This window comes from Aptenodytes forsteri, unplaced genomic scaffold (genome assembly GCF_000699145.1).
Source record: "Aptenodytes forsteri isolate BGI_AS27 unplaced genomic scaffold, ASM69914v1 Scaffold8, whole genome shotgun sequence".
Lineage (NCBI taxonomy): Eukaryota > Metazoa > Chordata > Aves > Sphenisciformes > Spheniscidae > Aptenodytes > Aptenodytes forsteri.
Genome location: NW_008796218.1, coordinates 6,162,262 through 6,179,135, shown reverse-complemented (window position 1 = coordinate 6,179,135; position 16,874 = coordinate 6,162,262). Strand labels below are relative to the sequence as shown.

The following is a 16,874-nucleotide window of genomic DNA, read 5'->3' as shown; positions in this document are numbered from 1 at the left end:
ACCCAGGCCAGAAAAAGTTTGGTTTTTTTTTTGGTTTTTTTTTTTTTTTTTTTTTTTTAGTAAAATCATATCCACATAAGTTTTGTATACATGTTTCAGGTAATCACTCACGGAGCAAAATGTTCTTCTTTCAGTGTAGCAATCTCTCCTTGAAATTAGTGAGGGCCAGGTTGTTGTTGTACTTGGGTAAGTACAGTCTTTTCCAGAGAGATGAGAACAGATGAATCTGGGTGTCTCAGCTATTTCCCAATACATCAGAACTCAGAGGAGGTGGAGCGATGTCTCAAATCAGCATTACTAAGTGGAGTGTCAGGGCAGCCTAACCCAGGTGGGTGCCTGAGCAGTTAAAATAGGCAGGTGTGGACCTACAAGCAAGATCCTGAGCGTGGAGAGAATGTTGGTGGCTTAACATTCCCTGTGGAGTCCAGAAAAGCATGTCACTCCCTTCACCCCTCCTGGTAAAGCACCTTGTCTCTCCTAAACCGATTAGTTGTTTTGAATTCTGATGTAAATTTGATATAGTGCATGTCATGTAACAAATGGGATGATTTAGCTGTTTTACTGAATCTTCCGCTGTGTGTGCCAAGAGCTGCAGAAATGATGACTGAGGTCCAGTTGGAAGATGTTCCAGCTTGACATTGCTTTCAAATTAGAACATTTGCAAAGTTCTTCCAGTAAATGTGGAAAAAGGTTAGAAAGACAGCGAGCTGATCTTTCCAGTAAAATCCCATCATCACACGCTACATCATCGCCTGTCATGCTTTCGTATCACATTATTGTCTGTCATATCATCTCACATCAAAAGGGTTGTACAAATCTGGGAGAAACTGGAATTGCTGGGCTGCTGTGAAGCTGAAGCAAACTTGGAGAGATTGCACCTCTGCCAGCACTGCTGTGCTAGTTGCTTCCCTGAAAACTTTTTGGGTTTTTAGTCAGACCCTTACCAGGAGGTCTCTGGATAGTTGTTAGTCAAAGACTGAGCTAGGATTGATACAAAATGATGGTGCAGGCAGTGATCAGGGAAACGTATGTTCCTGTCGTCTTCCACACCCCCAGTCTGCCTCACAATCTAAAAAGCATGTGAGTTTTTGGAAAGTGTAATAGTGGCAATTTTAATAATAGACAGTGTAGGGTAATGGCAGCCAGAGCACATTAAATCAAATAGTATCCATATGGGCCTGCCAAAGAAAGGCCAAATACTCTAGCTGTCTGATCCTATTGATGATTAGCCTGCTGCTTTGTTGCTGCATTGGGATACATGGATTTCAGTTATTGTCAATAATCATCTCATGCTTTATTTAGATCCCCATTTTTCTCTGTGGAGTCTGTCTCACAGCTATACCATCCACTACAGCTTCTTCTGATAGTCTCTCTCAGCTTTATTGCCTAGTTCTAGTCAATGCTGCAGGTTAGTAAAACAGAGAGTAAAATGACCATGAGGCTGCTGTCCCAAATCCTAGTTTAAATTCACAGAGACTGTGTTGAAGTCAGCAGGGTTAAACCTCTGTGAAGTGCAAGCAGTTTGGGCATGCTGATGCTGTACTGTGCTAACAGTTGCTCATCAGATGTTTTCATGCGCATGATTTTGGACTGAGTGTTAAATAGATGATTTTTGGGGGTGAATTTCTTATTCATTTATCAGCTGTGCTTATTCTTCTCCATCTAATGCATCTTTATGATTACAACTCTAAGCTCTTGCAGTCCCTGCAGAGATGGCAGGGAGCTGAAAGTATCTGCAGTGTTTCTTCTCCTTATTGCAAGGCAAAGCAAAACTGGAAAAGTTTAGAAAGCACAGGCTGCTGCCTACAAACTCCAAGGACCAGGGCTCAAAAGGCCGATCGCATTTTAGACTTGTCACTCTGCATGCTGCAGATGCTCTACTACTTTTCTGAGAACATGTACTGACCTGATACACTGGGTGGTAGGATTCTAAGCAAGTAACTTAGTACTGTTCAGCAATAGCTTTTCAAAGCAGCTATAATGTGTCTTAGCTGTAATTTGGTATTGAAATAGTTCCTCTTTCTACAGATTCCTGGGGTAAATTCCTCAGCTGAGATGCACAGTTGCAGCTTCTCTGATGTTGAAAGAGCTCATCTATGCCCTAAAGATCTAAGCTCAGATACTTTATGAGAGCGTGGAGATTTTGTGGTTTTCATCCATTTGATCTGAACACGCTTGTAAACATCCCAGTGGCTGAGTTTTCCTCCAGCACTGGCGGTGTGAATCTGTGTTTGTGTAATTTTCTGAATAAAATGAGTAATGCATATGCAGAACACACCTGGATTCTCACCACTGAGCAGTTCTTTGGACTTAAGTGCCCAGAGATGCTGGGGAGCTGTAAGTCTGCACAGTGCATCAATCCTGTGCTGTTCCCTCATGCAGTGCTTGCACTCTGAGGTTCATTCCCATTGCTTCCTCTTCAATGGCAGCAAAAGCAGAATTCCCCAACCACCCTTCTCTGCTTGCTTCTTCCTTTCCCAGTTGTATTTTATCTTAATCTTCTGCAAGGGCTTGTGTGCACCAAATGTGTGTGAGAGGGATGAATTGGGCTATATCTACAACTCAACAGAGGTCATGGGCAGAGGGCAAAAAAGGTAGTTCAAGAATTTGTAGGTGCCATCAGAGGGATTATGTGTGGAAAGGAGTTGATGTTGTGCCTTGTGTCTGTTGTTACAGAAACACTGCAAAAGGTTCAGGGGGTAGGTGCCACAGGTATCAGAAGTTCTTACAGACTGCTCACTTGGGTACGTCTATTTGTCTGTTATTCAGTCCTCATTCTGCCTATCCAGGTCTCTTTTCCTGCCCATTTATTCTGCCACTATTTCCAGGACCTTGCCTCTGGAGGTACATGCTGCTTTTTCCCAACTCTATCCCAGCCAAAACCAGGACAGGCAGCTGAAACTTTCATCTCCTAGTTCATTATAATGTAAAATACATTAATTGCCCTATATTTTGTGCACATGCTGTAGTATGCAGGAAATACATACTTTGTCATTTGTGAGATGCTAACTCTGCCTAACTCAGCCGTATAGCTCAGGGGCCTGGGCTTTCTATGTAGCCAGCAAAGAAGGTGGTAGGCTCTTAGCTTGGGCATTCAGCATCACCCTCTGGAGCATTGGCTCCTAATTTAGGCACCCAAGTTAACACAAGTTGATGAGCCCTTTCCCTTACTGTATACCTGCCGTTCAATTCTTCTCGCTTCCTGGCAGCGCGAAAGGCAGGAGTTATAATCAGCACTCAGTGAATCACTTCATTCCTCTGATAATTATTTCTCCCATCTAGAAAGAAACGATGCATTTCCCTGCTTTCTGCCATTTATAGAGAAGTGTCTGCCTGCATTTTTTTTTCCCCTCAGCCTTACTTTTCACTCCTTTCTCAGCATGAGACAGGCTTGCTGAGTCTGCCTCTGCTTCCCATTTGCCACGTGTAAGAGGCTGAGCAGAGGAACATTGTGTGCTGCCTCAGGACTCGGTGGGGCTGACTCGCAGAGCATCACGGAGTGAGGAATTGCAACCGCTGGAGGAAACTCATCGATGCTTAAGCTCAAGCTTAAGTCCTCAGGACTTTTCTAAAGATCACTGGGTTTTTTTTATTTTTTTTATTTTTTTTTCTTTCCCCTATGGACCAATCATTAAATTGCCTGTGAGATCTTCTGAAGATAAATGTCGTGTAGATAAATGTCCCGTGTTAACTCAGCAGTTCGGTACGTAGAATTCAAGAGAATGGGAAACTTGAAAACAAAATGCTTATAAAGGGAACTGATCTGGAAGCAGGGATGGTGATTAGAGACAGTATTTGCCAAAGGCTTGCTATTTCGTGTGACCATATGCATTGTGGGGGCCTGATTCAGCTTCCTTTGAAGTCAGTGATAGTCTGCTGTTGTCGTGTGTGGCAGTTGGATCAGCCTCATTAAGACAAGCCTGGCCTCTATACTGCATAATGTTTCTCCTTTTGGCTTCCAATAGAGACATCCATATGGAAGGAACAAGGATGTTTCCTTGCTCTTTCATTGTAAATGTGTTTTCCTTTTGCAGCAAATCCAAATGAATGCAAAAGCACTGCAGCTTGCAGATTGTGAACATTCCTTGCCTGGGTCTTGGGACTAGAGAATTGACGGTGTTGAGGAGAAATGCAGCGATCAAAGCTGCAAACCTCTGAGCCAGCCCAGCTATATGGAAGCTTTCCTCATTTTTGTGCTGCAGCAGCAGTAGCAGCCACCACTGCACCCCTTCCCCAGAGCCTCCCTCTGGTGTGGGACCTACATCTGCTGGTGGCCATCAGTTCCCAGGTCTTTATCCCATGGAGGGGAGTCACAGTGCAGAGTGATAGGGTTAAATGCTGCTCTAAGGCAGTTCAGGGTACCCTCACACATCTTTTTAGCTTGCTTGCCATCTTGGGTTTCTTATCACTTGTCTGTCCTACTTTTGGCACCCAGAAACCAGTCTGTCTGGGCTGCCTAGTGCTCTTTTTGCATATCTGGTCTTTTGGTCCCATCCACCAGGGAGAGCATATATACTAAAAAATGGTGGTTGTCTAAGGTTTGAAAATTACTGAAGACCTAGAAAAATAAATTACCTCTTTTAGTTCACTGGCTGAACCAAATACTGGGTTCAAATGCCAAATCAGCAGAACCAGGTTGTTTCAGATTGCTTAGACTATTTCATTATCAGAGATTTGGTGGGGAAGTTTATTCTTAAAAAAAAAAAAAAAGTGAGGCATAATTGGTCTCAAGGCATCATTTCAAAATGGAAAAAAACCCCAACCCTGAAATAATTTGATTTTTAAGCAAATGAGAAAAATAAAAGAAACAAGTGTTCTTGAACAGCAAGCCAGTCATCTGAAGAAACTCTCACAGCTCTAGGGAAAGGGTTAAAATCCCTGTGGTGTCTCCACTGACCTCCACATTACACTGAAGAGGAATTTGGCCTGAGCTTTCTTCTGGTAGAGAATCTGAGTCAGAAAAGCAGCCTCTGCTCATGGTTCCTTGCTCCTCCCTCTCCTCTCATCCAAGACTTCTCTGGGCCTGTTTCTATACTTAATATTTTAGGTCAACATTACTAATGTTGAGTTTAACTGGGTTCAAGCAATTCTGTTTTACATTATGTCTTGGAAAGAGAATCACCCTAAAACTTTTAAATGCTTTACATTTTAAAAAAGGTTTCTTTTCAACTGATGTGCTTGTTTCTTCTCAGGAGTTTGGATACTATGCAGACTAATGTTATAACATTAGTTTTCACAAGGAAGCATATGTTTAAGCACTGTCTAATGTAGCCGGGTATTTTGAAATCTTTTAATCCATTCTAAAATGCTTGCTTGACCTATACTTGACTTGGGCTTACAAGAAATTTTATTATGCTAGTACAGTCCAGTTAGCTGTGAGTAAGCAACAGCATTTTGCGAAGTTGACCATTTATTGTTGTTATGATTGTCATATCTAGAGCTCTAGAGTTTACAAGTAACAGAATTAGTGTGCAATATCTATTTATTTTTCTTCCTGCAGAAGGAATCAATCAATTCCATAGTCCTCCCAGAACATTTGTAGCTTTACATTTTTGTAGGAATATTTATTGCTTAAGATATATCCTGTTCGTTGCATTGATCAAATGGTCTTTCTTCTAAGTACCCCATGCACCTGAAGGTGTTCTTTCCATGCAGCGTGCAGATTGACTATGATGATAGTGCAGCCTCTAGAAGCAGATTCTCTCTGAATGAAATAATAAGCTGTGATTGCCAATTCAAACATTCTTCAAGAGCAGCAGTTATTCAGGCTTCTAATTAAAACAAAGCTAAAACATTCACTCTTGTGCTTATATTTGACTAGAAATCTTAATATGATGCACTACCGAAGCAAAACTGTATTTTTACTTGTATTGTGAATATGGAACTTGCTAAGCAAAAGCTCTTATCGCTATAATTGATGAATCAAGCAGTCTCACGCTTCCAGGCTTAACAATAAAGTAGAAAGTGTAAACTACTTCTGTTCACTTTTGTGCAACGAGGAAATGTAATATTCTGTCTAGAACAAAAAAACTGGTAGTTGAATGAACTGGGTATTAATCCAGGCCTTGCTCTCATTGAAAATACCTATGCCTCAATTGTCATCTCTGTAAAAGCGGTGACTGTTTTCTGTAACAGTGTGAATAATAAACCATGCTATAGCTTTCTGTTTTCAATTCTTAATTGATCCAGTGTGTAGTAAAATCTGAATTTCTTATATTTAACAGCTTGTATTGCAATATATATTGTACTAAAACCATGAGTTTTAGAGTAATCTTTAGATATAAAACCAAAGCAAGTTGTTTCAAAAGCTTTGAACTTCCTGCATGTTTCAAGTTTCTGCAAAGTCAAGTCTTGAATTTGAGTAGATCACTTTTTTGGGGATGATTTCCTGTGTAAGATGGTTGGAAAACTGGAAGGACCCTGTGTTCAAAAAACCTGAAGTTCTAAACCAGTTACTGACTCTGACCTGTTTGAAGAAATGGATACAAAATGTTCATTTTACTGATGGCACTCATTCATCTTCATGCTTCTTAGTTCAGTGAGAGGTTTAGTGAGTTCAGAAGTTTTGAGAAGGCGGTGGGTTATTCCACTGGTCCTTAGGCTGCTGAAGGGTGTTGGATCTCACTTAAATCTGGACTATAAATTTTGGTTCTGGTTTTCAAATGCTAAAAATTCAAAGATTGCAGTCTGCTTTTTGATGTATTTTTCATTTATGTCATATTTAGTGATTAACTGTTCAAGCCTCTGTATATTACTGGCAGAATGAGTTTCCTTCTAGGTGATATTAATTTTACATAAATTGAAATGAATAGCTGCTTAATTAGAAGGCACAATGTGTTTTAAAGAACACTTTGTGGATGCAGTATGGTCAGGGCAGAAATTCTTCCCTCATCTTTTATATTTTCCAATCTTCTCTCTTGGCACTGCTGAGCTGAAGCGTTTGTTCTTTCTTTGCCTTCTCTCAGGGAAAGAGAAAAGTGAAGGTAGCATCAAATAAAAGTTGTCTGATTGTGTGTAAGTGTGTAAGGGTGGTATGTTGAAAACAGTTATTTATTGCTATTCATTTCACCCTGTGAGTGGCTGCTATAGATTTATAAAATCTACTGATACACTTTAAAGTAGTTATGTGCCTTAGCTTTTATATATCAATAAATTTTCCACAGCTGTGGATGCTCAGAAGCACGTCTTGTGAAATCTTTGCATTTTATTAAAAAAAAAAAAAAGCTGTAAAAAAAAACCCGAAGAAACTTGTCGACCTCATAGCCAAGTTCTCCTCCAAATACTTCCAGCTGCAGCTAGAGGGATGAGTCATGCTGAAAGCCGAGGAACTTTTCGAAAAGCCTTTCACTTGGTTCACATGATTTTTATTTTTTTAAACTTTACATTCCTGTCTGTTTTTCTTTTCTTTAAAAAAAAAATACAAAACACGTGAAGGCGAGTCACCCAAGGAAAACCCATACGAGGATGTGGAGCTAAAAGGCCGTCACGCGGGCCGAAAATCCCATCAGCTCTCTGAGAATTCCCTAGATTCTTTGCACAGGATGTGGACGCCGCAGGACAGGAAATACACATCACCTCCCCAGGTAACAGCATGACGGCACTGGTCTTTCTATGCTCGAAGCTTATTTAAAACTTTTGCAAGAAAATCAATCATGGCATAGGAGGAAGAGCAGCCGTACCAAATGATAGAGGGTATCTGGAAAAAGAGTGCAATCAAATGCATAAATCATTGCTGGGAATGCTCTTGTCAGCTGTAGCTCAGCTTCTCAGCGCTGTGTTGCAGAAGCTGATGGCTCTTTGTGCTGGCTACGGCCTGAGTTTAAGCAGAATCCTTCCACCAGTTGTTTGTGAGCTGAATCTGGCCCTAAATTATTTGTATGGCTGTACCTCTTTGTGAGTTGCCTCCGCATTTGCTGCTGGGCTTTTAGTAGGGACAGGAGGGAAAAAATCAGCTGCTTAATCCTGCCCATTTGTTGTTACGTGAGGCCTATTGTGACTTTGCTCACGTGAAGTACGTAGCCTGGCATATTTTACTGTAAAATGGCAAAGGCCAAGTATGTCCACCCAATAAGTAAATGAATAATAAAATAATCAGAAAAACCTGAGTGTCTGCATTTAACAAGGCTGTATAAGTTATGTTTACAGCATAAAGTAAAAGACAAGGAACTCTGCAGACTTTCCATTTTGTGGTGAATTTTCCAAAGCAGTCTGTTTTTTGTGAATGCTAGGAAATGCCAGGTTGCTTTGTTGTTTATGGGATCATTGTGTTCATAAGGAAAAATATAAATTTCATCACATACTTGATTTTGAGATTCAAAATGCCTTTTAAAGGAACTTTGTTTTGCACTGAATCAACAGAAAATTTGCAGTTGAACAAAAGGTCACAACAATTTACATTTTTGTCTTGTAAAGAGACCTAGAACACAACTGAATACATTTTCTTTCACTTACTTTGTGTGCATGTGAGCATCACACTCCAAGAGCCAAAAGAAGTATCACAAGGATTCTTAGTATGCACCTAGCATGTAATTTGTAAAACCAGGAGTGTTTTCAGCAAAGCTACTGAAAAGGGAACAAGTGGAAAGTAGTAATCAGGCAGAGTGAGGAGAAACAGAAACTGCAGCCACGAAGATAACCTCATAGTGAGAGACATACTATGCATAACAATTATTTTTGGCTGTGTGTGTGTTAACAGGAATTGTTTAGCATCTAGAGGATCCGACAGGGTGTACCATTAGGGTAGGAACCATGTAGGTCCATAGTAGGATACTATCCACTGTTCTCGCTTTTACACAGGGTGACCAAAGAATGTGCAGATTAAAATAACTTCTGTAAAGTTGCTCAGTAAATAAGTACTCTCTAATATCTTTGCAACGGGGCTATCTTTATTCTGGTAGCTTCTTTTTGAAATGCTGCCCGGAGTTTCCTGCCAGGAGTCAGTCCTGCCATAATTGTGCTGTCATTGTGCTGATATATAAAGCGAAGAGACACTAAGAGCAGGTCAGCTATGGGCCTGGGTAATTCTCCATTGACCAGAAATAGAAAAGTCTCAATTTCCTGAAGAATGGCAGCTTTGGCAATGATTTATCATCCAGTTTTTCCAGCATAGCAGCATAGCTGGATTAGCAACATGACTTTTCAGTCATAGATGATGATAAACAAGATGGAAGAGATCACAAGGTCAGTGGGCTTTCAACAATCATCTCCAAAAAGAATTCCTTTCATTAAAGTGTAGACTGCTGCAGATTTTCCTGGCATGCTAACCTGTGGTAAGCAGAGACCTCAGAAACACTGGCTTGTGGTCATTTTGAATCCCACTGTGTCTTCTTCTTTCCCATTCGTTATTTTCAGTTTTTGAAGTCATCAGATATAAAAAGAATGTTTTATTGATGGCATTGTATTTGTGATGCAAAACCCACACGTACAGAAACACCTATGCTTAACCCCAGATAGTATGGCCCTGTAATAGGTAAGCCCTGCGAGTAGAACAAATGGGACATTTATTACTGCAGGTTTATAGCTTGTAATATAGCTAATAGAATATTAACAAATGCCAATTGACAGCTGTTTGTCATAATAGTACTTTTTTCTAAACATGCTCGTTAAGCTTCTTACAGTGTTTGCGTTTGGGAGGACAAGGCAGGGACCCGGCCTTGCCAGCCTTCCGATTAACCTTCCTGAGAGCTGGGCAGAGCTGCTCGAAGGACTGCTCCAAAAGAGCCCCATTTCTTTAAAGATAGCTGTTAGTTGGTGCTTAATACTGTCAGTGAGATTTTCCCTTCCCCCTGCAATGATAACAGTTTCGTGTTTTAAAGGGAATTCTTTGGGAATGCAGGACATGCATATTGGCAGATCTTAAAACATCTTAACACCATGGAAAAACAGCAAGCTTGATTTTCTACTTTCTTTCTCTAGGATAAAATAGCAACTTCAATGTAATTGCTCTTGATTTTCACTACTGCAAGTGAAAGAGACGGATCAGGCCCATCGGGTCAGTGTCAGCCAAGCCTTTAAGTTAGGTTTGAAGGCTTATAGAGTTGATGTGATGTGGGTGCATGGAAATGCACCAAAGCCAAAAGTACTATTGTTTGAACTTTAAAGTCTTAGATATTGACCCCTGTCTCTTTGTTTTGACCTTAAACCGTCTCTTTGCACATACCCTGCGGAGCAGTGGCTCACCTGGCATGATGTCCTTGTGTAGCCACCACTCACTCACAAAGAACTGCTTCTGCACTAAGTGTTGCTGAGGAGGGGAAGAGCTCAAGCTGTTCTTGTTCCTGCAGCTACCTTCGAAGCCCAGCAGCCAGTCTCTGCGCATCGGGAACTGGTCAGAAAGGAAGAGCCACCGCTTACCACGGCTGCCCAAGCGGCACAGCCATGATGACATGCTGCTGCTGGCTCACCTTGGCATTCCCTCCTCCCCTTCCAGCCTCAATGAGGACAGCCTTAGTACCACAAGCGAGCTGCTGTCTACACGGCGGTCCAGGAGGATCCCAAAGGTACTGGCAGGGTGAACAGGCTTATGCTGAGGATAGGTCACCTGTCTGCAAGAGCTTGCAAATTTCTATCCAGCCTTTAGCCATCACTGAAAGCTCTTTTTGTATCTGAAGGAAAAATTGAGATCAAAACAGAAACAGTAACTCTCAGGAGCCAAGACATACTCCTTTTTTACATGCAGCTGTACTGTGAAAGTCCCTTCCCTAGAAGGGTAACTCTGCTCTGGTCCAAGAGTAGCAAACATCTGATTGCCATCTTTGCACAGAGTTGTTTTTAAGCCAATTCTGTTTTCCACACTTTTTTTTAAGCTCTGTGGGCCAGATCATTGTTGTGTACCTAACTTTATGATTTTGCATGGCCAAGCAATTATTATTTATAACATGCAGCAGCATGTGAAGTGTTTTTTTCCCCCCATCATTTGTTTACTGGTCTCAGAAAAATAACTATTATTGGCCTAATATGTTTCCCTTCATTTACTCACAACCTACCCCATCCTGGTAACCCTTGTCTTGATGGATTTGAAGTAAAAATTAATTTTCCATTTTTCAAGGAGTTTTCCAATTCAAAATGGGATGTGAAAAAAACCCCAAGCCACCAAACAACAACAAAAAAACCCAACAAACCTTTTCTAGTACAATAGCAACAGAGGGGGGGAGAACTGCCAATATATTTATTTTTGGCTTGTGAACAAAGTTAATTTTTACTGTATATTCAGCTCTTTCCTGTTCTTATTAGAGAGTGTATTTTAAAGTACATGGCTGTAATACTGTGAGTAGAGGGAGACTTTTATGTTCCTGTCAATTAGTCTGAAATTCTGTCTAAGCAGGAAACAAACAAAAAGGAGGAAATTAATCCTACGTCCTTAACATTTACTATATTTTTACTTTCTTGGAATGTACTATTTTACTGCACAAATGAGCATACATCTGTGAAGGAAGTTACAGAGTAACTTACAGAGTAGCTTACTACTTGGTTTTGAGTAAAACTCGGAAAGTTTGGCTGTTAGTTTTGTACCCAACTTTTTTGTGTGGGTTTTTTTTTTTTTTTTTTGTTTGGGGTTTTTTTGTAAATAAAAGCATTTTTTTAAGGTAGATGCCTAGATTCAAGTTTATATTTTGTGATTTAAGGGACAGACATTCTCCTTATATGAAATTATGTTTTCAGTATACGAATGTTCATAGTTTTATTATAAATCTCATGATAATTTCTATTTTTGACCACTCTAGCTCCTAGAATCACATATTACTGGAGAATTTCAGGTTTTTATTGAGAAAATGTTAGTTATTAGAGGGAAAAACTCGAACTTGAGAAACTCCTGTTCTGTACCACCCCCAGGGATGCTTTGTGAAGCAATATCCAAATTCTTTAAACATCTGGGCTTTCTTCACCACAGTGCAGGTATTTTACCCCTGGTGAAGTAGCTCAAGCAGACAAAGTGCCAAGCAGCACAGCGAGGGGAGTGAAAAATCCCAGCAAGGCCCCTCACTCCTGGTTCCTCATGTCTTGTTTAGTGCTTACGTGCAGGAGTTTCTGGGCCGACGCATGCCCTGGAGCCGGGCAGGATTTCATCCTGCTGGCTCTGCTGTGGTGCTGTGCAGATTCCCAGTGGGCAGAGCCAGGCGCACGGCCACAAGCAGAGAAGTTCCAGCTGAGCCTTGCTGGTGGGTTGCACATGGCTCAGTCAGCATGTAGAGGCAAAATCCCTGATACTGCTTCAAGCAGGAGAACAAGCAAAGATTTTAACACTTCAAACTGTCCGTTCTGGGCCAGACCCTGTTCCTCTGTTGGAGGGGTTGCATGAGTTTTTATTCCAGTCTGTGCTGTTACTGACTTTCTACCGTGTCTACGGTGAATTAGTTTCTCTCTGCAAGCTGAGGTAAAACAGCTTTTGCAAATTGTATTATAGTTCTATGAGTAATGCTGCTATGGAATGAAATATACTATTCCTGACTCATAAAAACATTATGAAGATTGATTGCTACATATTTATGACTCTCCAGAAGTTGTAATATTCTGTTTCATTATGAATTCTTAGTAATCCCAACCTCTTGTTGAAGGCACTAAACACGAGTTATCTCATTAATATTTTCCATCATCTCAGATTTGTTTAGATAGACAGATATTATCTGCATTAGCCCTCCTGAGGGAAGTCATAAAGATGATTACCAGGAGTTAGTATTCTGGCTAGTGCTGGTTAAAGCCAGCTAAAGCCAGTACTAGTAGCTAACTTCAAAATACTTTTGTAGATAAGGATAAGATTGGAGACAGTAGATGCAGCACCTCTGAAGTAAGATAAGTACAGCACGAGTTGGAAAGGGGAGGGAGGAGAGGTCCATATGGGCCAGATCCTCAGCTGACATGATATAGCTTCAAAGCAGCTGGTTCACTCTGTACCTGAACAGGCTTTAAAAAGTTAGGGCCATCTCCTTCTGTGCTTATTTGAACACACTAAAATCTCAGTTCAGAGAGGTGCTAACACACATGTTACTCTTATATTCAAAATAAGAATATGATCTTAAGGTCCACGAGAGTTTGGCAAAGTTGGATATGGCTAATGGATCACTGTTACTTAGACAATGCAAGTGAAGAGAGAAACAATAGCGTAGAGAGAGAGGAATGAGGTGGTAGAGGATAACAGGTACCTTTGAATCCTTAGGCTCATTGTGCTTTTATTACAAATGTCTACGTGATTTTTGAAAATGGGATTTAGGTTTCTGAGTTATTTAATTGTTTTTTAAAATATATCCATAGGTAAAGAAGTGAGATTCAAAATAAGTGATTCAAACAAATGGGATTCAAAATAAAAGAGATAGATAGGAAATGCACTTTGAAATAGTAAAGGCTTTGGGGAGTTCAGCTGGCCTATCATCTGTGGTCAAATTCTTTGTTTGGATAGATTAACTAAAAGTCTCCTGGCAGAAAAGTGTTTGCTCTTACTGATTCCTCATTTTCTTATTTTGCAGCTTGTCCAAAGAATCAATTCCATCTACAGTGCAAAAAGAGGAAAAAAACGATTGAAGAAACTTTCAATGTCCAATATTGAGACAGCGTCCCTACGAGGTATGACACAAGCATCACGGTTCAGTGAATCCATCTGAATGTTACAGGATTAACAGGTTCCCTTCTTTCCCCCACATCTACCCCGGGCTCTACTTTGTTTAGAACTTTCTTCTACGAACAATGATAACTCTGTGTCTGCAAGAGGAGAAAATGGGGATGAGCTAATAATAGCTGAGATTCTCAGCATTGTCTATCCTGTTAATCCCATGATCAGCTAGACTTATCCAGCTTCTTCTTTAGTTCACTTTTTGAGTAATTTGCATCTGTAAGTTTTGTCCAAAATTCACAGTTTTGACCTTGTAATTCATTCATGCTTTTTCCTGGCATGTGAATACAACTCACACTGTGCTTCAGACTGCTTCTGGAAAAGCAGTGGCCAAAAAGAAATTCAGGCCATGTTTGTACTAGGAGTACAACAGAGCTTTAATGCAAGTACACCTCAGAAATACATCTTGTCATAAGGTTACTTTTGCACGTTACTCACACTCAGTTTGGTGAGTTCTGGTGATTGAAAATGTTGCCCAGACAGACAAAGCTCATAAGGCTTACTTTGACTTCTTAAATGCTGCATAACTATTTTTCAAAAAAAATTAAAGTCTGAAAAAAGAAGTGGAAGGGTTAAAATCCATTTTCCAAATGGCACATTCACCTCTGTAGCTTAGCATAGATGGGGGTTCACTGCAACCAATTGCTGCAATGGAGAATGAATTTTGCACTTTCATCAAAACGAAGCGCTTATTCTCAAGCAAAATTGAAACTTAATCCAAGGAAAACAATCTAAGGAGTCATTCAAACTGTTTATTTCAAGGTGTTTTAAAACTGAGGAGAGAGCATGTGTGGATCACAAGGCTCAGTGTGAGATATGATTTTTCCCAGTTTCACCACAGTAAACCAAGTTTATGTTTGCTTTGGTTTTGCATTAACTGATCCCTCTATCTCCTCTGCAGATGAGAACAGTGAAAGTGAGAGTGACTCGGATGACAGGTTTAAAGGTAAGGGATCAGCCTTCAATAACTTCAAGTCAGCCACTGTTACAGACCTTATCAACGTACGTTCTCCTGTTACTGCATGTTGTTCCTGTCCATGGCCTGTATTTTCCTTCCTGAACTGTGCTAACTCCATTACGGCAGAGCTCACAAAGTTTGCAACACAGGAGCATGAATGTGGAAAACAAGGACAAAATGAGCTGTGAGGATCTAACAAGGATTTGGCAACTGTGTCATATAATGAAGAACAGGACCTTTGATAGATTTGCTTTGTCAGCCACTTCACAGATGCTGATGTTTTCCAGACTGACTACTGGGTGCAAACTTAGAGGGATGAGATTGGATAAATATGCTCTCTTCTTATTCATACACTGCTTTAAGTGTTTACAGCTAGCTGCTGTTGGAGGCAAGATTCTGGGTCTGATCCAGCATAGCGGTTCTTACACTCTTTTATAGGTCTGCAGTCTCCAAATTGTGGAAATTCCTTTATCAGTGCATAGCACCTGCACAAACTCTGCTTGAGCCAGGCCAGTAAATTAGTCCTTCATTTTCAAAAGTCCTGATACACAGAACTATAAAAAAGTTGAAGGCAGCAACAACGGATTTTATTACTAAAAACCTATCATGTTGTTAGTAAGTGAGGGGAAAAAAACCCAAGAGTGCAGAGCTGTGGTTATAAGATAAGGGGCAAGCATTCGTGTCTATCTACTGCAGATGTCACCTGCTTACTGTTCATGCAGGAAAACTTGCTAGAAAAAATTGTCTTAGGGAAACAGATTTCTTCCAGATAGGTGGTGGTAAGACCACCCAAAACAAGCTGTATGCAACATTGTACAGTGATGTGTGGAAAAGGCTCATTGCTCCTTTGTAGACAGGTAGGTACCAGCCCAAAAGAACTTTCAGTTCTGTTTCTCTTTGTGTCAAAAAATACAGGGGTTGCTTTTGCTCATAGTCCATGAAAGAAGAGAGACAGAGCTTGGCCTCTCTCTTGTTATTGGGAGGATATTCTTATTTCACTGGAAACTGGGAAGATTTTTCCCCCATTGTTGTGGAACAGAGCATCTTCATTCTGATTGCTCACTAACCGATTGCTCCTGCGTGACCTTTTATTTACATTGATGCTTTCAGGGCGTTGTGAGCCAAAGATCCAGTTGTCACGTGTAGCATGACAGGATTCACTGGGGCCCCATCTGTTGGGGTGGGGTGGGCTCTTTGGTTTCACCTCTTGCAAATATGAAGCACTGGCTGGCAGTGTGGGGCTATTTCAAGGCGGGACAAGGCGGGTTATTTCTTGGGATTTAGCTTCCCTAGTTGTGCAGTCACACCAAGACCCAAGTGCTTTATCAAAATAATTTTTAATTTTTGTGTTGTTGAACCAGTTGTATGATGGCTGGTCATCAAGGGGTTTCCCTTTCTTTCTGTCAATTAATTACTGCTGTGATCAAGTGCTTGTGACATCTTATTTCCCTACCACAAGGGAGAGTCTGCCTTTTGCAAACTGTGGGCAGTGTGAGTGAATATAGCCTTAAGAGGTTGACATGTGCTGCTAATAATTCATTTGCCATTGCACAGAGATCCTGGTGTGAAGAGGTGGGGAAGAGCATGCAGGAAGCTGGTTTTACTTAGCTGTTTTCATTTATTGGTCTACCAGAACTGGTAATGATGTTACTGACTAGTCCGCCATAGACATCTAGTGACAAGTCACTGGATCAAGGCATACTTTTGAATTAGGACTGGACATGACCATGAATCTAAGACTGCCCCTCAATCGAATTGGCACAAGCAAAGCAATCCCACAGGAGGCAATTCGCACCTCTTTCCTTCCCCCTTCCCTGGAGATCGTTCCATGGCTTGTATGGACTATGTCTGTGCTGTAGAGAAGGAGAAAATACACCTTCAGTGGTTCTTAGCATAAAGCTGTGCCATGTAGGCACAGGTCACAGAACCGTTTTTCACCAGTGTAAACCAGATCCAAGTCAGGCCTAAGATGTGTTGTCCTGGAGGCCCTAGTGCATTTGCACACCCACATAAGGGCTTATAATCTAGTCTTATGTGCGAAGAAAAAAGCAGACCTTTGGCAGGGTAACAGTTACAAACTGCAAATTATTTCAGTGACTTAGCGTTGCATCACTTCAGTACTTGGAGAGAGAGTTGATTTATGGGTGCAATTAGTGAGGGAGACTACAGTATGAAGGTTTGCTTTTGAAAGGAGAACATGCTTGGAATAATGCACTGGCAAATTGAAAGTCCTTTGTGAATGGCTGTGGCTTATACATACACATTACAGTCCCAGGTAACGATCAGTCTTTTTTTTTTTTTTTTTTTTTTTTT

General features: G+C 40.8%; 1 protein-coding gene across 1 annotated transcript in view; it reads left to right on the top strand.

Moving 5' to 3' along the window:
* The window catches only part of ST5 (suppression of tumorigenicity 5), a 106,184-nt gene that overhangs the window by 41,212 nt on the left and 48,098 nt on the right, over nucleotides 1-16,874 (top strand). Inside the window, exons 4-7 of the mRNA XM_009288800.2 lie at nucleotides 7,435-7,583; nucleotides 10,284-10,499; nucleotides 13,461-13,557; nucleotides 14,505-14,549. Coding sequence (XP_009287075.1) covers nucleotides 7,435-7,583; nucleotides 10,284-10,499; nucleotides 13,461-13,557; nucleotides 14,505-14,549 — 507 coding nt within the window. The remainder of the gene's footprint in view (nucleotides 1-7,434; nucleotides 7,584-10,283; nucleotides 10,500-13,460; nucleotides 13,558-14,504; nucleotides 14,550-16,874) is intronic.